This window comes from Amphiura filiformis, chromosome 10 (genome assembly GCF_039555335.1).
Source record: "Amphiura filiformis chromosome 10, Afil_fr2py, whole genome shotgun sequence".
Lineage (NCBI taxonomy): Eukaryota > Metazoa > Echinodermata > Ophiuroidea > Amphilepidida > Amphiuridae > Amphiura > Amphiura filiformis.
In genome coordinates, this window is record NC_092637.1 from 25,402,095 (window position 1) to 25,425,357 (window position 23,263).

Here is a 23,263-nt window from a genome sequence, read left to right on the forward strand (position 1 = left end):
GTTACGGATATGAAAGTTGAGAGGTATACAAAGATTGCTAATATGGGAAGACATATTTTGAGCTCCGTCAAAAACCACACCTAAATTCTTAACATTGGCAGATGGTTTGATAGAGTGGTTGCCCAAGTTCAGCTCAAAATTCTGTTTTATCCTGATTGAGCTGCAACTTGTTATTAACCATCCAGGAATTAATATCTGAAATGCAAGCAGACATGTTATTGAGCACACACTCACGGTCACCACTGACTTTGGGTTGAAAACATATGTTGTAACGACGAATGATTTCACCAGCGGGAATGGTATACATAATGAAACATTGAGGGCCAATGATGGAACTCTGGGGTAATGAGTAGGTAAGCGTATGTTCATTAGACATGTCGTTGTTAATTACTTATCTGACGTTGCGGTGATTAAAATATGACCTATACCAGGAATGGACTGAATATTCCACATCTTACATTTTACACTACGTACATACTTTATTTATTTTTGTCATTTCATTGCTGTTAAACTAGAGTGATGGTACCACACTGAAAATCAGTTGATCTTCTCAATTTTTATTCAGAATCTCTTGTTGTAATAGCAACATTTTCTAAATTTACATTTCATTGTTATTGTAAAGTGAGTGATGGTTCCATACAGAAAGTCGGTTGATATTCGCTAAATGTTTGCTCACAATGGGTTTCTCTTTAGAGGGTAATATTTTCTACATATGAAGAGCTTATTTCCAAACCGTGTTAAGTCCACAACCGCATGTGTCTCATTTACTTGTATGATACAATCACAATTACTTTGACAAGTTTGACATTAGCAACAATGAGTTGTACCATGAACAAGCTATTATTTACCATAACAATGCTGCATAACATTATGCAGACTATTGTTCTCATTTGGGAAACAAAGGCCTCGTACAGCACAGGGAAATCAGATACAGGGGTTTGTGGACTTAACACGGTTTGGAAATAAGCTCTTCATATTAATATTTACAGTCGTGTTTATTTCATTGCTGTTAAGATGAGTGATAGTTCCATACTGAAAATCAGTTGATGTTCTTAGGTTTTCTACAGAATTTGTTTGCCTTAACAGCAATTTTTTTTCCTACAATTTACATAAAAACCTAAAATTTACAAATGTACATAAATGCCATTTCATTCCTATTGTTAAGTGAGTGTATAGTGATGGTTCCGTACAGAAAGCCAGCTGATGTTGCACAGTGTCAACACCCTATATTATAAATATTTTTTCATACAGCTCCATACTTCGTTGGTGAAATCAATATTCTATTATTGACATAGATAAAGAAAGTTTACATATGCATTGTGATATACACGTGTGATCGAATATTATAATACAAGCACCTGGATCTTAGGTGAATGGGCTAAATGTGTTCTTTTATATATTGTAATTCTCAAAATTAAAATATCACAATTTTAACTTACGATTTAAAAATCGTTACGCCAAAAATGCAGTAAAAATGTATCCAGAGCAAACAGCAATGGCACTAATTAGTGTATTTAATTTCAAGTTAGTGTATGAAAAACAAAACCTGTGTTTTACCTGAAAACAAATCGAATTTCCTTGTAATAGCAACACCATATGGGATACTAGAGCATGCGCAAATCGTAATAACGTGTAGAATAGAACTTGGTGGTATCTCATATGATAGTCGTACTATGCTTAGCCTGAGTCGCTCGGCCTATCTCGAACAAAATCGCCATGCGTAGCTATTGAAATACAAGAGGATTCGCCGTACTATCACGGCAATTTTTGACACGAAGATATAGGGATGATGACGCTGTGTGTTGTCTAGATGTTTGCTCATAATGGGTTTCTCTTACATTTGTACAATACATTTCTATTTCATTGCTGTTATAATGAATGATGGTTCCACACTGAAAATCAGTTGATTTTAAGTTCTGCCTTAAAGAGGAAGCCCCGCAAGAGTAGTTCTTCTGGGGTGAACCAAACCTGCCTGGTAATCAAATTAATCAGTGACAAGGTTATCTATAAATTTGACAGGTGTTAATTGATGTTATAACATTAGAACATCAATAAATAGCCTTGTTACTGGTTAATGTGATAACCAGGCAGGTTTGGTTCACCCCAGAAGAACTGCTCTGGTAGGGCTTCCTCTTTTTTAAGGTTTTACCGTCGTCACCCGATTCGACTTGACTATTGTGCCTGTTTTCAGCGCTGCGCACTCAGCGTCAGTGTTTGGCGTTATGCGTTGCAGACATCGCAAGAGAGAACGATGCGTGTTGTGCGTGTCAAATCTATTTTTGCGCACATGCGATAACTAGGGCCACAAAATAAAGAAAACAATGTTTACTGAGCGCAAAAAAGTGGCCGCTTCTAATAATACGGAAATATTAAATACAACATAATAAACCAAATCTCATTGCCAGCACAGATTATAGAAGGAATTATAATCTGTGTTGCCAGCATGCTTCCATTGAAACAAAACCTGGACCCCCTCCCCCAAAGTAGGCCTACGACAATAGGGTCCAATAGATGGTATGAAGTTATAGGCCTACCCAACAAACACAGAATCATGTGGTTTTTTTTAAACATTAGGCCTAAACGAGTGTTGGTTAAATTGGTTAATTCTTTCTAATAATACTTTGGCCTAAATTAACCACTATATTATACGCCGTTAAAGGTTATATGTTTGTAGAACGTTTCATAATGAAACACACTACAACAACATTAAAAATATGTTGTGAAAATGTTATTGTAGACATATATTATTTTGGCAACATTGTTCCAACTTTGAATATGTTTTTGATTGTTCATGTTTTTGATTGTTATTTTGAATTTTTTTGTTTATAATCCAACATTTAAATGTTTAAAGCATTTTGTGTTATTGGGTAAAGACCTAGGCTACTACGTGCACTGAATTCATAATGCATGCGATACAGACAACACCATCAAAACTATTTAGTTTAAAAAATGTGTCATACATTTACAAAAAAATGATATCATAATTGGCCAAACGTTTTTCTACAGCTAGGAAACCCAATGTTTAACTTTGCTTTAATTGAACTGCAACAATTGATGATGATGAATCCACCTCGAGATAATTACGTATAGTTTTTGTGACCAAAACGTTTTCCTCTCGATAAACGGCACTATGCATAGGCCTACTAAGTAGAACTGCTTATAATAATCGTAGGCCTATAGTCAAACACTTTCGCCAATGGTGTCAAACGCTTCGTTTTAACCATGCTTTAACATGTTTAATAAATCCTCTTTTAGGTCATTCGAGTCAGGTGAGCATAGTGAAAGCTGAACTTGAAATTCCTCACTTTATGTAACTTGATAACTCTTTGGTCCAATATCTTTGCCGAATGGGAGTCTTTCTTACACCCGTTTATGACCAAAATACACCAAATTAAAATTAGGCTAAGAATTGTAAGGCTTATAGTCGACATCATTATAGGCCTAATTGTTTCTATTATGGACACTTCTTAGGTAACTTTTTTTTTTTTTTTTATCTTTCCTGCGTAAACAGATAATTCGTTTTTGTGGCCATATGCGCATACCTAACGCTGATCCGGCATTAGATCGCTTGTATGCCAGCGCCTTTGGTACGCACCAAAATATCCATGTACGCAATTGACTACGCATGGTGTCGCAGAAAAATGCATTTTGACCAATTTTGGTCAATTTCAAAACGAGGTCCGGTACCCCCAATTTTTTTGGCGCGATTTTACAGAGCTTTTTCTTTTTCATAACATATATAAAATTAAAAAAATTTCGTCTCGCCAATTTTTTTATACCACCTAAAGGTGGTATATTTTGGGCAAAATGCTGATTTTGCCATTGAAGTGTACAGAGATTTTTGGAAATGTACACCTCTTTTAAAACGGCTGTAGCTCAAAAGTGAGGTCCGGCACCCCCTGTTTTTTTTCCTGAATTATTATCTACACATATTAACATACAAAATATGTCAATTTAAAAAAATTTGGTCGATAGGTTTAGTAACGACGGTAAAACCTTAAACAATAACAGCAATATTTTTTAAAACATTTTTACACAATTTACAAATGTACATAACTGCCATTTACATATTCGGTGTAATTTCATTGCTGTTAAAATGAGTGATAGTTCCACACTGAAAGTCAGTTGACAATCTCTCAATTTTTGCTCATCAGAATCAGTCTCTACAGGGTGACATTTTCTCTATACAATATTTACATAATCAGTTCATATTCTATCCTATTCAAATGACCTTTTCGGTAAATCCCATAAGCGTTTACGGCTAGACCCCCGAGATGTCGCCATTTGACGTCACGTTGATGTGCACATCATTTAGCAAACATGGTTGCTGCCCATTGAAGTGCGCAGTACTGATGTGCGTATTTGAATGACGACATCACAGATCTACCTGCAAAGGCTAATGGGATTTACCGAAAGGTCAATATTGTATCAAGAGTTTCTCGCTGGCACATAACAAGACTGTACATGAAAGGATCCACACTAAAGAGAAACCAAGTGAGTGATGATTCCATATTGGAAGTGATGCTGTTGTTCTCTCAAGTTTTGCTCAAAATCATGATCGTCAGTCCATCACTACAAAATAAGTTTGTTGTTCAAAACGACGCAGATTATGGAACCTTTAACGGCAAAGTGTCCGGATATTCAATGGTCCCATCGACGCGTCTCACCCGCCACAGCCAAGTGTCGTCTGCTGGGTCTGGGATGAGGACCAACGACAGCTCCTCGCTGCCAATTGGTTGACGCTCCCGCAAAGGACGGCCATCCTCAGCTTGTAACATGAACGTTTTTATGTGGTCTGGAACCTGGAAGGGAGTTAATATAAAGACAGTAGTTAGTGATGTCAAAGAAACAAGCTGTTTCTTCATAGATAATAGAGGCCGTCAGCCTTTCCCCATCTTTTGGGTACAAATGGTACGCGTGTTCATGCGTCGGACACTACGAGCAGGGCGCAGCTTGCCACGCAGCTGTTATCACGCATGGAGATCGAACGACCATTGCAGCGTGTTCCCACAAGATGGCGGCATATGACGTCACGCTGACTGCCTCTATTGCAATTCTTTGCATGTGACATATGAGTAAGTAGTGATGTTCCACTTTTGAATGTGTGCAGGTGCGTTGTGGGTGTACACCATGCATGGGTCACACATATCATGATGCAATGAGAATACATGCCACACCCTATATCTTTGTCTATAATATATCACTGCATACACTAATCACAGATATCTATTAAGAGTAACACCATGCAGTGGATTAGGTTAGCGCACACGATTCAAATCTGCCACTTGGAAATCCAACATAGGCTTACACTCGACTTGTGACGATACAGACTATATAGAGGGTGACATTGTCAGCTTGTGGTTTACTATAGCCTTGATTTATTAATCTGGTCTTGTTTACAGTTCACAGAACTTATTTAGTCAAGCATTATTTTTAGAATATTCAAAAATGACAGGTGGATGGGTTACTAGCTAGAAATAGGTGCAGAATTCAGCATACTTGATTTACTTCGAACTGCGTGTGACTTCATCAATGGATACAAAAAGTGGTGGGGTCAGGAATTTTCAGTATAAAGGGTGCCTCAGTAAAAAGCGTGGGGGTCAGGAATTTTCAGTATAAAGAGTGTCTCGGTAAAAAGGGTGGGGGTAAAATAAAAAGGGTGGGGGTCAAACCCCACTGTCGAGTATGATGGGTTACTAGCTAGCTAACACCTGGGACGTGACCTTGATGATTTGGCTCACCTTGCCACTAATTCCTACAGCTAGATCCTGAATGGTTCGGTCTCGACACATCTTGATGGGAATGTGATTGGTGTCGTCAACCACAACTGTGACCTTTGTACCTAAATGCAAAAGAGAAAGTACAATAAACACATTTAAAGCATGGCGATATGCAAGTTTTATAAAGTTTGTACAACTGCAAAGGTAAAGCTTGACGAAAAATTGTTTTTGTGTGTCACATGGACATTTTATTTAATATAGCTTCAATTTTTGGGCTGGGATTACAATAATTTGTAATAATATCATTTATTGGGATTGTAGCTAAAATCATTTACACTGTGATTCTATCTACCATCAGAATGGGTTTGCAACAACACAGTATTTATTTTACAACCTGGCCTAAAAATTCATGGCTATCACTGGAGGATACTGCATCGTTTTACCCGCTCCACATACTGAAAATCGATGTCTGAGCATGTGCAGTTGCTAGTTTGTGATATGGTTTCTTCCACAGACCAAAAAAAAGGGAGGAGGTACAATCTGCTATAAAATGTGCTATTCTAGTTGAAATCCATACACCCCCTACAGTCTGTCTACTCTGAAGTACAAAGTACAGACGCGGATGCATATATTGTGCCGACTTTGAAGGCATGCATACCTGCAGCAGAGACGCAGCACTATGCACTGTTAACGGCGTTGCCACTTTGTACTTCAGAGTGGACAAACTGCATGGAAGACATGCCCTTAATCTCCCACACAGGGAGTGTACATTTCAAATGGGGAGACCTGAATGGGTAGCTCCATTTGAAGTCTACACCCCCTGTGTGGGAGATTATAGTAACATCTTCCACAGGGGGTATGCAGCTTTCAACTGGAATAGGCCAATCCTAAATACAAAAGTAATATGGCTCTTACCACTATTGCTCACGCTGCTATTACTGCTTATCGTAGACAGTTGTTTCTGTAATTGTGCTATACTATCAGTCACTTCGTACGTTGGCGAGGGACCATGTGGCGTTGAGGCAGTGTAAACTCCAGAGGTTATTTCTCCTCTATCTATTTCATATGCTCCAGCCTGAAGATGAAAGCAGAGTAAGGGTTAATCACATTTTTTTAGGCCAGGTTAGTGCCAGAGAAGATACCTTATAACACTGCCCACAATGCAGTTCTCAGTTTTCTGTACTGATTTGCTATCTAGTGCAATATGGGTCGATAGTGACAAAAAGTACCTCAATGAGCAGAGCACATCCATATCTTGCAAAATGTGTTTATTTCTTGACTATCGACCCATGCATAATAGCCATGAAAACAAAAGGAACATGTCATGTTGCAAAGAATTCTGGGAAGGGTGAGATATCTTCTCTACGTCAGTGCACTATCCATGACGTTGCAAACTTAAATTTGTACTGATATCATTTCCCTGAGGTTATGGCAGTGTATATACCATAGATGAAGGTGGTACTGATAGTGTCCCAAATAGGCAAAGAGCCTGTGCTTTGTATGAAAAAAGAATCCTCATATATTCATGAGGGCCGATTGTTTTTATTACCCTTGCCCACGCCTAACATTGTACAGTGTAATATGCCTATAGTGTTGCCATATGCAATATCAAGACTGCACCCCCCCCCGACACACAGATATCGGAGCATGTTTTATAGTCCTCTTTCCAAACTTCATTTGGTAGGGACTACAAAATATGCCATGTGGCTTTACCAGGGTTGTTTGATTTAAATCACACAAATTTAAATCATTTAAATCACTTGATTTTTTTAATCACTGATTTATTCAATTTTTTTAAATTTTTTACTATTTTTGATAATTGTAAGTTTATTTTTTCTTAAATTTTGGATACAATTAAAATACCTCTATGATGTCACTTTATCTATTGCTAAAAAATCATTTTTAAGGTGCAGAATTCAACAGGTTTTTTCCCATGATTTTTTTTTTCAACAACCCTGGGCCTCACCTTTTCCAATGATGACATTTGTGACATGTGCCAGCTGATATCCATAGCTTCATGCATGAGATCCATCTGATGTTCAGGAGATTCCACACAACTTGCTTGATGCATCAAGGTATCTAAAAGAATCAAACAATGTGGTTAGGCGGGGGTACCACTAGTATATGTGACGTGTCATGTCAAAAGGAGACACATTTGGGCAGGTTATTAATTTTGAGGTTTTTACATATCTTAAATAAAGAGATACTTTGCTCCACAACACTCTTTTCCCCAATGAAATCGGACATTCCTAAGCGAAGATATTGAGTTCGTAAGTTATGGTACTATAAAATTGGAAATTGAGATACCGGCCTTTAAAAATATTATTGATAATGTTGAGAGTAGGAATTATCTTGAAAAATGTCTCAAAAAATACAAGATGACAGTTATATTCCGGTCTGTTAAACTATCAGACAATATTTTTAACATTAATAGCATCACAAATTCGCAACAAACCCAAATTGTGAAAAAATCACCCCTGGCAGAATTTTGGCTATTTCTCCATTTACGATCCTGCCCAAAAGTGTCTCCTTTTGACATGACACGTCACATATTTTTTTATCATTTATACCTTGCATTCCTAGTCAAGGATGAAATTTTTCTTCTTTGGTTTACCCGAGGGAAAGAATAAATTATGTGCATACCATTGACCTTGAGCACTAAGTAAAAAAAAAAGCAGTGATTTATAGTGCGCTATGCACAGGCACAACGCCTAGACGTTGATCCACAAGCCTCAGCACACTTTACAGGTTGTCGCTGACAACTACGGTCCACATCATTCCATAAACCATTAAACAACAATTCAGGGACTTTGCTGCTTCAAGAGTGCACACCCTAGACATTCCACAAATAACCATCGCAACCAGGATCAACTCCACAAATTTTGTACGGGTTACAACGAGACAAATTAGCAGTAAGTTCCTTGTCCAGGGGAATTTCAATCTAACTCAACTTGTCCACGAGAGCGTACTAGGAACTGCCAGGGTTCGAACCTGCAACCTCTCGCACCATAGTGAACGCCTTATCGATTGAGCTAACTTGACTGCTTAACAATGACTGCAAGTAACAATGCTGTGTTATATGATGTACTATACTATGATCAGCTTGAAATCCGGGACTTGTAACATTTTGGATTGATATAGAATGGCGCACACATCCACACAACAGTTCAAACAGCAATGCAAACGGTGCTTAAGTATATTGTGACTCTATTGATGTTGCAGTAACAAAAACCTAATATAACAAGCTGATCACAATATAGATATATTTTTATTCGGCCTAGTGACATGACTTACTAGTAGCTAGTTGCATGAATTCAAAGTCCAACTCATCTGCATTGGATGCCGACTTTCCCAACGAAAGCTGAGATGGGGGCCTGTACAAACCCCCTTCTGACGAAGTAGGAGCACCCCCTGTTGTCGGTGCTCTTACATGAGTTGTTGGTGTTGCGCCATCTGGAACACACTCGCTTAGTCCTACATTACATAACAAAAGAAGAAAAGAACATGAATATGGGTTGGTGTAGTAGTTGTTGCACTTGACCTCTTCACTTCTGCAGCCCAAATTTGATTCTCCGCAGTGCCGGAAGTGAACATGATTACCGACCAATGACCGTCCTCGCAGGTTTTGCCCTGGGTGCTTTGGGTTTCTCTACATTCTAAAATCGGACCTCTTCCCATATTCCTGTCCCATCCTATCTGGTTCACAGCGCCTTGAGATTCTTTTGGTGGATTTGAATTCCACAATATAAATCCCTGTATTTATTTTTATTTGTTTTACTGAATAAGTATTAATGTTTTTCTATAAGATCTTTTCACATTGCCCGTTGGTAGAACATTTACTTGGTTTCGCCTTGTCTATGGTAGAGATATAGACCTGTACGTATTTATTTTGCATGTCGCACGCTTACAAGTGTGGTATGTCGGCATGCTTGCAGGGGAACCGTTTGATAGCACTGATGTCACTGTCAAACTCACAGTGTAACAACATATGAAGGCTTTGTTGAAAAACCCCTTACATCCACTTGAGCAATTTTGAGAGCACATAAAAAAAAAAATTTAAAAAAATCACTGATATAAGGGGTTTTTCAACAAAAGCAGCAGTTTTTGGCGGGATGCTCATCCTACCCAAGCATCCCACCAAAAACTGCTTTTGTTGCAATACCCCATAATTTATATCAGTATTTTTTAGCAATTCACTAATAACATAAAGCTGCATTACCTTCCAGACCTTGGAATCGCCACATATCCTCATCATCATTCAAGAAATGTTTGATATCATCGCCTCCTTTGCTATCACACGCAGTGCTTCGTTTAGCTGCATCAGGGTCTGCCGACAGTTGTGCATGTGCTTGTAAACCAATATCTGCAAGTAGTTCATCTTCTTTGCTACTACGTTTGGTGTCATGTGTACCGAAGCCTTGCTTGGCTGGAGTAGGCTCTGCTGCTAATTGCAGCTTGGAGGCAAAGACATCTGGCAAGTTTCGGCTGTCATCCTGAGGCCGATTGATATTTGATACCTTCGCCTGTTTTAAAACAAAACAAAATGGTTTATTCTTGTAAAACTGCACGGAATTAGCCTAGCACCAAAATCTATTGAAGGCAGGGGCGTAGCAAGCGGGGGACAGGGTGGACAAAGTCCATGAGCCCAGAGAGTTCAAGGGCCCCGAGCACAAAAGCGAAACTTAAATAAGGGCTGATAATGGAGCAGGACCGGATTTACCATTGGGCCAGATGGGCTCGGGTCCTGGGGGCCCCAAAATTGTCCTATGCATCTTTCTTTTAACCCCAATAACATTCAAATTACAAAATTCATGTTGATCTGGGGCTAAATTAGTCTGAAATTGAATTTTTTCGTGTACTTTGTTTGCAAATGTCATCAGAACAAAATATATTAGTCCCCGTCATATTATACGTACACCAAAACTTGGCCACTGACTTGAGTGCACATGCCTTCCTCCTCGGCCTGTGAGTTCAGGGCCTCTAAATTTTGGCCTGACTCAGACCCCATAAGGTAAATCCAGCCTTGGTTAAAAGGGCCCGTACTGCTCCTTGTCCATGGGCCCCTGATGCTCTTGCTACGCCCCTGATTGAAGGATTCAAGACTGTAGCCTAGTCTAATCGAAGGATTACATTATGGAATCTTTACAAAAACTCATTAATATCTTACACCAAGGATACACCTACATTGGGCTTTTGGTGCCTAATTGTTTTATTAGCAACTTGAATTCAATTCAAGTTGCTAATAAAACAATTAGGCACCAGAAACAAATTAGTTTGATCTTTGGATCGACCGTCGATGCTCCTTCGATGCTTGTTATTAATGAACTTTCAACTAATTGATCAGAATTAATGCTATATTTATATTGGTCATTATCAATACAGGCATAAATTACTATTTTATTGCAATTAACAATTATAGTAAATTAATTGATTTCATAAATAATAAGGATCGACCAAGCATCGATGGTCGATCGAGAGATCGAACTAATTTGTTTCTATCGCCTTACAGCATCACAAAGTGGCACCTCACAACTGTCAGGGTTTGAGAACATGAAGAGCAATTTGACAATCTGGTAAGAATTGCTTAGCAAATACTGCAAAAAATATCTGTAAAATAGAAGCTTGCTGAATTCCTTTCAATCAAATATTTGTCAACAATAGAATAATATATGAGTAGATATTCATACGTAGTGGTAGGTAAAATGATTAAAGAGTTTAACTTCAACACTACACTATTTTTTGCTCACCTGGAACGTTTTCACTAGTTCGACTAGCGTCTTCAGCAGATGGTGATGCTGTGATGATATCTTGTCTACAATCGGGATATCTCTCACTGATGACGTCATACGATTGACAGGATGACGCCATAGGATGTTACGATGTAGCCCTCCCCCGGCATCAGCAGGTTATCCCAGATAGGATCTATTTCTAGACCTTTGTCACAATATCAGTGAGAGATATCCCGATTGTAGACAAGATATCATCACAGCATCACCATCTGCTGAAGATGCTAGTCGAACTAGTGAAAAATAGTGTAGTGTTGAAGTTAAACTCTTTAATCAATAGAATAATAATTTCTAGGATTAATGTTGTCATTTGTAGCTTACCTGTGGCTTCGCATGTGTAGTTTGTGGCGGATCACATGTAGCTGACGGCTCACAGGAAGGAAGTGGACACACCTCTTCACTGAACACTGGTGCCAATTTAATACTAGGTCGCTTCCTACGTCTACTGCGTCCCTGAAAAGAAACACCTGAAGACATCTGGGAAGAGATGCTTGATGGTTCAGGTGGGGTCCCTGGGAGAACGGGTTGAGATGATGGGCTTCCAGATATGGGCTGGTCTTCGCGTAGCATCTTTGGCGGGGATGACTTCTCAGGATAAGGTGAATGCATGTCTGGCCGTCTTTGTGATGGTGGGGTCCCTGGAAGAATGGGTTGAGATGATGGGTTTCCAGACACCAGTTGGTCTTCACGTAGCATCTTTGGCGGTGATGGCACATCTGTACGTCTTAGTGGTGAATTATGAGAGTCCTCCGGGAAAGGCGGGAATATGATCCGAGACAATGAGAAGGCACCAAATGGAAGTTCCTCTGGTAGCATGACAGGCTGCGCTGGTTCAGCAGGACTTGATGCTTCCAAACCTGAAGGATTCTCCATCTGCATGTTGGATAATGGAGGGTTTTCAACAAATGCTGGTTGTGTGGCTGCTCTTATAGGCTCTTCTTGCGGCATCTGTTTTGGAGGAATAGACTCATTGGAAATTAACAGCTGAAGAGACGATGACCTGCCGGTGTCTTCATTACTTCTGGCGAGCTTTGTTGCTGTTGAAGCATCTGTAGAAATCTTGCTAATTGTAGTCTTCTCGTCACCTCTGTTCTCCGAGCAGGTGTTTAGATTTGCCCTGGCTGCTGGTGGTTCTTCCTGTTGGAGAGAATTTGGATTCATCTGCATTTTTGAGGTGATCATTTCCATGCACTGATGGTGCTCTACATTTGCAGCAGGTGTTGAAGTGGGGGGCATTTCTGCATGTTGGCGAAGTTCAAAATTTGTTGTAGTAGCGGAGGTTGATGTAACCATGTCTACCTGATGGATGGATTCCATATCTTCTACTCTCCTAGAATCTGAAGTGACTTCTTCAATCTGGTGAAGAGTTTCCACCTCTATTGTGGAATCGGCATTTAATCCTGACTGGGAATCTTCATAAATTGCTTCAGTCTGCTGCAGAATTTCTACTTTCTTTGACGATGCACCAGTTGAAGTTACTGTTTCAGTCCATTGGCAGAATTCAACCTCCTTTGAAGATGCTGAATTTGGAACAAGTTGCACGTCTTCTGGTGACATCGTCTCCTGGTGACGTTCAACTTTGACCTCTTCCGTAGACGGAGCACCTGCAGAATTGAAGTCCTCTTTGACTCTATAACTAAGGCTTGGACCATACAAATCTTCATTGGAATCTATGGATGCCAGTATGCTGCCATAGCTGATGTTATGCTCTTCAGGGTATGAATTCTGGCGGCTAGTGAGATGGTGTGATGCTGCATGATGTAACCGATGGGAAAAAGAACCAGCAGAAAGAGTTGTAACATCTGAGTTGTACGAGGGATCTTCGTCTTCCAGATATGACTGTTGATGACTTTTAACATCCTGTTCAGCAGCTGATGTGCTGGCCTCTACATCAGGATGGGATGGTAGGGCTGTAGTTGCATGAGTTACTGGGACTGCAGCTGTGATAACCTCTACATCAGAATAAGACGGTAGGGTTGTAGTAGCAGAAGCATGAGTTATTGGGAAGGCAGCTGTGATAACCTCTAGATCAGAATGGGATGGTAGGGCTGTAGTTGCAAAAGCATGAGTTACTGGGACTGCAGCTGTGATAGCCTCTACATCAGGATAGGTTGGTAGGGTTGTAGTTGCAGAGGCATTAGTTAAACTTGCTGGAACTGTCACAGGAGAATCGGGTGTTTCTGCTGGGTCGGAACTCTGGTTATTTTGGGTTGTCTCAGACAATGGCTCTTTCTTGAGTATGAACTCTTGGTTTGATGATGTATTGGTATGAAATGGAAGGGACAAAGCAACCACCTGTGTAGGATGAAGATCGTCTGTTTCTGGGTTGGCGTCCAGCCTATCTTGCTGCATGTCTGACAATTTCTTGTGCCCTTTCTCTGTGGTTTTGTGCATGTTTGGTAGACTGACTGGTTCGGGGACCTTTGGAAGATACTTTGGCATCTGGATGCTGTTTTGATTATATCCATTTTGCCCAGTTGCCTGATTACGACCTTGTGATGCCATACTGGATTCCTCTTCTTCAACGCCTAAATTTAGTGCAGCAAAGTCATCATACAATGCCAGCAATTCAGTTGGATCATGAGCAACGGCGTGACTACCCATCTCAGTTTTCTGCAAGTCAGACTGCTGTGGAGAAGCTAGTCCACTTGTTGGCTGGTCCACATCATGCTGATAAGATGGGTCACACAAGTGTGGAGCCATCTGTCCTCTTGGGCAAAACATGTCCTGGATCGCTAGATTTTCTGGTTCTTCTGGCGTCAACAAACCACAGAAAGGCCCCGAGGGCAAGTTGACGTTGGTATTTTCGTCTGCTGGTGCAAAAGGTGGTCTCCATTCTCCTTCTGACGGGGGACTTGCAATCTTGTCCATCTCTAGATCCATTTGTTGCTTCTGTTTCTGCGCTGGAGTTATAGCCTCAACATTTTGCAATACATGAGCTGTAAAATTTGAAAAAAGAAAAAATCAAATTGAAGGACTGATCTTTTAAACACAATGATTATAGTCAACAATAGCAAAGATTATTTTAATGTACAGTAAAATGGAAAATCATGTTTTCCATTCACATTCTATGTCATGTATGGTTAAAATCAGTTATCTGAAAAAAAAACCCCACAAAAACACACTTGGGCAGAAGCCTGGAATGGAACCATAGTTGGCATCGTTATAATCTGTGCCATCTCTCAACATGCGATATACCAAATTCCTGGGAGTGCAATGACGTCCCAGTAATACAATGAAGGCTGACGACAATTGAGCACAAATAACCGTTACATCATTGCACTAGACAATTTCAGCGTGGGAATTTTGAATATCGCGTGTTGAGAGCCAGCTGTTTTTATGGTCAATATGAGTTTGTTTTAAATAAAACCATGTGATTTATACTTAATAATTATTTTTCTAACATATAAGGCATAATGTTATGATTGCCGGACACTTCTTTTAAAATAAGCATGCACTGTAAAGAGATGCCACTTAGTGTTGTCAAAATGTCCTGAAAAACATGGAAAAATCCTGAAAATGCAGGGTTTCCTAAAATTGTTAAATTTTCTTTAAAATTTCCTGAAATCAGGAACTTTCCTGAAATCAGGAACTTTCCTGAAAAGTGGCACCTCAGTGTAAAGTTTGTTGGGCACAAGGCAAAATAATCCAGAGACATGTTATGCCCTCCATGGACATATAAACATGGCAATATCTGGACTCAATAACTCTAAAATATCTTTGTTATGGTCAAAACTTACTCAAATTAAATGCAGAGTGCTGTAAGAGTTGTGAGGCTGATGGTCTCTGTACGCGGTCTACAGTCAGTCCTCTGACCAGTAGGTCTTTCACTTCATCATTGGTGTTTTCGGGGATGTCTTCAAGTGGCGGAGACTTTTCCCCAATCTGTGGCAGAAAATAAGGGCCAATTAAGTCAAACATGGTGTATCAATTTAACTTTCAAGACTCAATTGAATAAATACAAAGCCATCAACACTTAAGTCTTTATGCTCATACAACTAACTAAAATTTCGTGATGGCGGGTTGTGCGGTTCTCGACACAAAGTGCTGGCCTCAATGCCACCACCTTGACACACATCATTTTAACCAGGGGGATTTCACTTGGAGCAAGAGGGAAAATATTATAAAAAAAAAGCTACCAAATTACCCTATTTTGCTATGAAATCCTACTGGAATTTGAAGACCGCTAATTGCCACCCCTCCACCAAATAACATCACTATACGCCTTTTACCAGTTAAAAGAAATTGCACTCGCAACCTTGGACATACAGAATGACGGACAACCAGGAAACATAATACCTCCGGTGATGCCATAAAAATATTGACTATGATGACTGCATTTTGAGCAGGCATCATATGAAAATTTAGATTTTTCGTATTGAAGATACAAAATGTATATCTTCAATATGAAAGGTCAAAATTTTCATATGAAGGACGTCTTTTCATCCAAGCTACAAAACTTTAACTACAGATAAATTAAATAATTCTTGGCCAAGCTGAAACATGGTACTAAGCGTGTACGGCGCATGTATACTTTCTTCTGTATCGCGTGTGTTTATCGCGGAGCCACTAGCGTTCATAATGTTACCTGTACATATCATTAGATCATAATAGTTTACTTTGAGGACTGTTAAATGTGAAAAATATTATTTTTTAATAATTTGTCATAAAATTTTTATTATATTGTGAATTAAAAAAAAAAAAATTATTTGATATCAGAACGACATTCCTCGTTGAATATAAGTTCATCAGGATTGTTTGAAATCAATTATTGGTAAATTGTGCTTTACAAATCCACTTGATTACTCACGTTTTTAGACGTTTGCCTAAGAAGATGAAACGTCTAAAAACGTGAGTAATCAAGTGGATTTGTAAAGCACAATTTACCAATAATTGACATTCCTCGTATTCAGAATGCAATTTGGTGTGTCTGATGTGCTCTCAGGTCCCACAAAAATACTGTGCAAATGTCACTATCAGACCCCTTAAAGATTTATTGTCAATAACCAATTACTTGACACTATTAGAATTTTGTATTTTTGCTGCCATAAGAATTTCCATTAACTGTCTTGACCTGGTAGTCGTGTCGCAAAATGGGTGTGGTTAAAGGTCAATAATGCTATCTCATTTACTGATTGGTCTATGTTGCTAAAAGAGTAATTTATGCATGTTTCTGATGTATAAAAGGTTTCAAAAGAACAAAAGTATTTCATTTCATGATATTTAATAATAAAAAAATTGAAATTCACTTGCGTTGTACAATGTACATCCACACGGACTCAGGGTATTGATGCAAGGCAAGGTATTGATGAAAAAAATTGTGTCGGAGACGCGAATTAGCAGGAGCCCTGATTATCATCCACTGCCCCCCTTCCTACGAATAAGCCAAATAATACCAACACTTACCACAAAAAATAAGAAGGGCACATTTTGGCATCTTCTCATCCATGGTGGATAGCCACTGATAAGATGAATACATATGCACATTGTACTCCAGATATCAGCACCAAAATCGTACGATTCACTCTCTGGAGAAATAGAGAAAAAAATGGAATGTGGTGTAAACAGGTTTTGACTTTTAGATCACTCGGACTATGTGTATATCAGGTTAAAGTCAACTTTTTATGTTGAGAGCCTATGGCTAGCATGCAGAGCATTAAGACCAACATGTTAAGTCATTAGAAACATATATGGATTGGTTACCCTATGTGCTCCAGAATCCATCTCAATGGAGATGGAATGAGCAAGGTGAGTGTTTTCTATAACCAAACTGTCACAAGATTTTTGGTGTCTCAACAGTCTTCCCAAAATGGCTGCCAAAATAGGATATTTCCAGTTAACTCTCCTAATAATTTTGAATTTTTAAGTATAGCTCAAAAACAATTAAATACAAAATAACGGTAACTTAAGAACCGCAAGTCCAATTTTGATGGAGTTTTCATTGAAATAAAGCCCTGAAATTGGCTTATAAAATGCAATTTAAAACTGAATTTTGATTTTGCTTGAGAAACGAATCATGAGCTTGATCGCATCACATACTACCAGCTTGTACATTTACTGCCTGCACCTGGCGTCTATTGGGCAATTCATATTTAAAATCCACACTACCTCTGTGGAAGATTTTGGAAATATCTTCCAAAGGGGGAGTATGTTTTTCAGATGTAATTGGTCAGGGTTAATCATTTTGAAATCCATACTCCATCTGTATTATGGCTATACTTATATCTTCCACAACTGTGGAAGACTTAGCTAAATTTGTCCACACATTCACACATCTTCGGAACCTGTAGGCAGGGTTCGAATTTGATGAAAAATTTTGCATAGCAGTTTTTGGCTAATTCATCATAAAATTTTGCATAGCAGTTTTTGGCTAATTCATAAATCAGGATACTTCCATATACTAAAAAGTGCTATACAAATGCAAAATTGGGTAGCAGTTGCTTCAAAATAAGGAGCAAACTGCTATGCGATACAGCCGAATTCGAACCCTGTCTGTAGTAGCTAAATCTTCCACAGGGGTAGTGTGGATTTTAAATGGTATAGCCCATTGGTTTGACTTACTTGCAACCTCTGGAGACATGTAGTGCTGTGTACCTTCTGGATTTTGATCGGAATCTAGGCAGCCTCGGCGTATGATTTTTGACAGCCCCCAATCTATGAGCAATAGTCTACCCTCTGCTGTTACAAGTACATTTTCAGCTGCGAAAAAAACAAAGGAAGAAGATATGTAATTAACCCTAACCGTACCAAACATCAAAAAACCTCAATTCAGAAAGCGTAGGCACAAGCAGGTATCCCATGTGATGCTATTAAGCGCCATCATGCGAACAGTCATATGATGACGGAAAGCTTGGCCAGGCAAGCTACTCCCCCGTGGCAAGGTAGGCCACTGCACGGGCGTGGCACCCGAAGGGTCACGGGTTCAAAACCGCACCAGAGAAAAAAGTTTTCTCTTCTTCTTTCTTTCCTCCCCCCTCGCCAAAAAGCTACTGGGACGTTAGGGTTAAAAGTATGTTGTCAAATTCCTATATCTACATTAGCAAATATCACTTTATTGTTGATGAGGGCTATAACTTACAACTAACTGCATTTTACTGTTGTGTCAGTTGGACAACTGCTTGGTTACTGACATGTGTTTAGAGTAGAGTATTGAAGTAATCCTGTGTGTAATTTTTGTTCATGTACAGGCGAATAATTGGAACCCAGCAAAAGAAATCTGTTGGGCTGTGAATGTGGTTCAGGAAGGTGTTCCACGTCAGTGCATTTTGCTGTTGTGTCAGTTGGACAACTGTTTGGTTACTGACCAGTGTTTAGAGTAGAGTATTGAAGTAATCCTGTGTGTAATTTTTGTTAATTTTTATAGACAGGATTTTAAGATATGACCTTGTGAAATTTCTTTTTGAGGCCAGTTTATATCCGCCACTATCACTATGCAAATGTCATTGTGAATTTTTCAAAATACAATTTATAGGAGCTCACTATTAGTATTATAGCTGCCACATAACAATGATGCACAGCTTAAAGGTATACGATGTATTGTTGGTCGAAGCAGCAGAAAAAAAAAGTAGTTCACAGCATCTTGCGAATGGTAGTGAGCTTTAGCAAAAATTGCATTGCTCAATTCATAGCGAGCGTGTAGAAGAATTCAAATATCACCGATATACTTTTGTAGGTCCTGTGGTTCTTGAGTTATGTTGTAAAGAGGGCTGAAACAACAACACTTTTGTAAAACGTACATAACTCATTAACAACAATAAGCAAGTTTTCAAAGTACTAGTATATGATTTGTAGAATGAACTTTTGCAAAACACCAAGTGTTATTTTTCAATAATATATTGATTCAGATAATAAAAATCGACCAACAATACCTCGTATACCCTTAATGTGATAGATATTACAAATGCAATAACAGACACAGAGTGTAGCAATTTTAAGCTTCAACTTGACTCACTGATATTGCATTATTTTTTATTCACAGGGCAGCAATGTAATACTCACGTTTTAAATCCTTATGCACAACTTGTTGTCCATGCACATACTTCAGAATGTGTAAGAGCTGCTCCATGTGATACAGCGCTTGTCCCTGGCCCATTACACGACCGTTCTCAACCAAGCTTTTTAGAGTCCTGTTTGCCACAAACTCAGAGAAGAAGTAGATTTTTGCTCCGCAGCGGATGACTCCTAAAAGTCGTACGACGTTCGGGTGATTCATCTCGCTCCAAATTAACGCTTCGTCTGGATTGAAGTGATCTAGGCTTATCTGAAATTGAAATAAATGAACGATATTATATTGTAATGGGCTATTCCATTTAAAATCCACACTACCCCTGCACAGTGTCATCGCCCCGATATCTTCATGGCAGAAATCGCCATGGTAGGTTGAATCCACCATGGCCATTTTGTTCCGACCTGTTTAATAGTTTTGACGCATAATGGGCCGAAGGACATCCGACTAAGGCTACTGACAATAGCCCGGTGACTGACCTCGAGCATAGATAATCAAAAATCTATGGTGTGAGTTAGCATGGTACGCCATAGGTCACTGCTTTTAGACTACCTCCACGATTGACCTATACACTGCACTATATAATTCTGCACATATATAATCAGAATTATTGTCAGATTTTGAGTTCAAGACGCAAGCTTCTTTCTCAAGACGCTAGCTAACGACTATCATATCTGTTCAACATGTATATTTAAGTGCAAGGAACCACATCTGGCTTCTTTATAGGAAATCATTTACGGAGATATTCATCATTTTCTACCCGGTATCCAAAGATTTTCGCCTGAATATCAACATCGTGCATAGCACATTCATGTGTATCGATCCCGGGTATTTATTTTAGTATCTCTGCTGTACCAAGTAATTATTAGCCAGGCGATGTCGGTGTGCCCTGTGGAAGATTTAGCTAAAGTCTGTCACAGAGGGAGTATCAACTTTGAATAGAATACACAACTGGGTAACTTCAATTTGAAATACTTACTCCAGTTGTGGAAGATATCTAGGTAAAGCCATAATACAGGGGGAGTATGAGTTTCAAAATGATTAACTCTGACCAATTACATTTAAAAAACATACCGTAACCACTCAGGTATAAGCCCACCCCCCTAGATGGCAGATTTCACTTCAAAATTGGGGGTGGGCTTATAACCGGGTAGGGCTAGTGCATGAATTTAAAAATAAGAACAATCATCCCCAATTTGTATATGCCCAATGTACCAGTAATTTTTATCATCTATGTCAGTTTCTTAAAATTATAAGTGTGGAATGTTAATTATCAACTGATATTTGTTCTTAAATATGAGAGCAAAGCATTGATTTGATTTAAGAACTTGGCCAAAATTTAGTACTGGGCTTATACCTGAATGCACCCTTGTTCCCAGAATGTTTTGAAAAATAGGGGGTGGGCTTATAGCCGAAGGTGGGCTTACACCCGGGTGGTTACGGTATTACCCTGATATTTCCAATGTGGATTTCAACTGGAATAGCCCAATTCAGCATTTTCAGCTCGTCCAAGAAGGCCAAAGGAATTCTAACTATTACATTTTCCACCCCGATGTGGTAGTGATGCCAGTGCTCATAGCAATGGATGCAGCCTCAAATCGCAAGCTTTCTCTCAAAGCACTAGTGCCAGGGCATATCTATTGCAAAAACAAGTTTAACTCCATTCGAAGAGAATAATTATTACATTACAAGTTGACATTCGTTGCAATTTTTTTATGCATATTTCTCCTGAAAAAAGAGAAGCTGTGTTGGTCAAATTCGGGCTCGTACGAGTCCTTTCCCCGTTCGAAGCAAAATTATTTTTCAAGGCAGCGGGCTAAATGACGTTAAGTAAATGAAGCGGACACTATAGGGAAAGTGGGGTAATCCCGAACACCTTTTCATTTAAGCCTATTACTACACATTAAAACAACGTAAGACAGAATAAACCATACCAATATCAAGAGTGGGATTACCTGCCATTCCCCTATGTTCACGATAACACTCGCCTTGAGCTCTTTTCATGTTCATTCATGTAGACCGGGTCTAAATTTAGATCTGGTCTAAGTGGAATTTAGTGCCAGGAGAAAGGACATTTTCCTTTACATTTCTTTTTAATTTGTATTATTTTTTAACTTTGCATTTAAATCTTTAGAATTTGCTAGCGACTCTAGGAAGGAAATAAAGAGTAAAGGACCATTCCTAATGGAACTAAATTCCACTTAGACCAGGTCTATCTTTAGACCAGGTCTAACTCTAGGAAGGAAATAAAGAGTAAAGGACCATTCCTAATGGAACTAAATTCCACTTAGACCAGGTCTATCTTTAGACCAGGTCTAACTCTTTTGTGCATACGGACCATCAAGTTCAACTTACTATCTTGACAACAAATTCAAAACAGGTAGCCTGGTCTTTACAAAGGTAGACTTTTCCAAAAGCTCCAGTGCCAAGAGGACTCCCAACAACCATATACTGGTTACCATCTCTGTATCGTCCATTTTGTACGGTCATACCCTGTGTTAAACAATATAAAATTAAGTACTGATTAATGGTGGTGAACAGACCTCATCATGACTCTGTATTCGGTAATAACCCATTTTGGTCAGAGTGTCAACCTATAGGTTCCCAAGATGTGTGAATGTGTCAGGGTTCACGCACCTTGAAGCCTTTAAAATTCAAGGACTTTTCAAGGACTTATCAAGGTCCAAAAGCATGATTTGCAAGGATTTACCACAACACAAAAATCATGATACGGCCATCTCCATGCGACACATATTAACAAAAGTGACAGCTCCTCTCCACTCCCCTAATTTGGTCAAAATTATACTTTTGGTAAAATTCTCAAGGACTTTTAAGGACCTTGTGCAAATTTACAGGACTTTCAAGGCCTTGAATAGGTGTTTTCAAATTCAAGGACTTTCAATGACTCTCAAGGACCGCGGGAACCCTGATGTGTGGACAGAGCCTTTTCAGTAAGTGGTCTATGGACAACCAAACAATCATTTTTTGGCCTATTGTCAGTGCTTTAAGCAGTATGCCGAAATACCGTCCTTACCATCAAAATATTTAAATACGCATTATGTCACAACCAAAATCAAGGTGAAAAGTACTATTATTGTTATATCCCAAGCTTAAGACAAGTACAGCCAAATCCAAAGTTACCTTGAAAAAGAGAATTCCTTCTTCCTCTTGGTCATTCATCACCTCGTCTAGCTTGTCACTGCCTTCATTCAGTAACTCTTGCAACTTCACCCATACCGGCAAGAATGCCCTCAAGTGCCGCTTCTCCCCATACGCAACTTTCTTCCGTAGTGGGGATGGTTCCTCATCCTCGTCAATTTCTTGCTTCCAGATAGGGGACGCTTTCACATCTTGGTGCGCTGCTGCATCTTCCGGATCAAGTTGCTGCCTAGTGTGGTATGGTTTATTCAGGAAGTGATCGGTAATGGCATTTTTGTTTACTTCCGTATACGGAATGCGCTCTCTGTGGTTTGCGAGTGACGTAATATTGCATGTACTCTGGCTAAAGGTACGCTGGTGTGGATTTGTATTCACACGTGCGGTTGAAAGCGAACCATTGTTATTATTATACTGGGCAGACACATCGTCACTTGCATTAGGGCCTGCTTGATTCATGCCAGATTCTGGTCCTTGTATTGAGCGTTGTTCATCGTTGTTGTCATCGTCATTGTCGCTTGGGGAATCTTCCTCTAAATCATTCCCCATGTCTATCCTACTACCATCTGTAATTAAATGAAAGTTAAATTTTGTTT

The 23,263-nt window shown here is 39.2% G+C and overlaps 1 protein-coding gene across 1 annotated transcript; it reads right to left on the reverse strand.

The window, feature by feature from the left end:
* Positions 1-4,002: 4,002 nt before the first annotated feature.
* On the reverse strand, positions 4,003-23,226 carry LOC140162687 (uncharacterized). Its single transcript, XM_072185958.1, has 13 exons — positions 22,653-23,226; positions 21,867-22,004; positions 19,505-19,766; positions 18,068-18,205; positions 16,913-17,034; positions 15,247-15,391; positions 11,828-14,445; positions 9,940-10,243; positions 9,015-9,194; positions 7,687-7,799; positions 6,636-6,795; positions 5,742-5,842; positions 4,003-4,802 (listed from the first exon to the last, which is right to left on the reverse strand). The coding sequence occupies exons 1-13, from the start codon at positions 23,214-23,216 to the stop codon at positions 4,608-4,610; spliced, it is 5,040 nt and encodes a 1,679-aa protein (XP_072042059.1). The 5' UTR covers positions 23,217-23,226; the 3' UTR covers positions 4,003-4,607.
* Between the last annotated feature and the right edge of the window lie 37 nt (positions 23,227-23,263).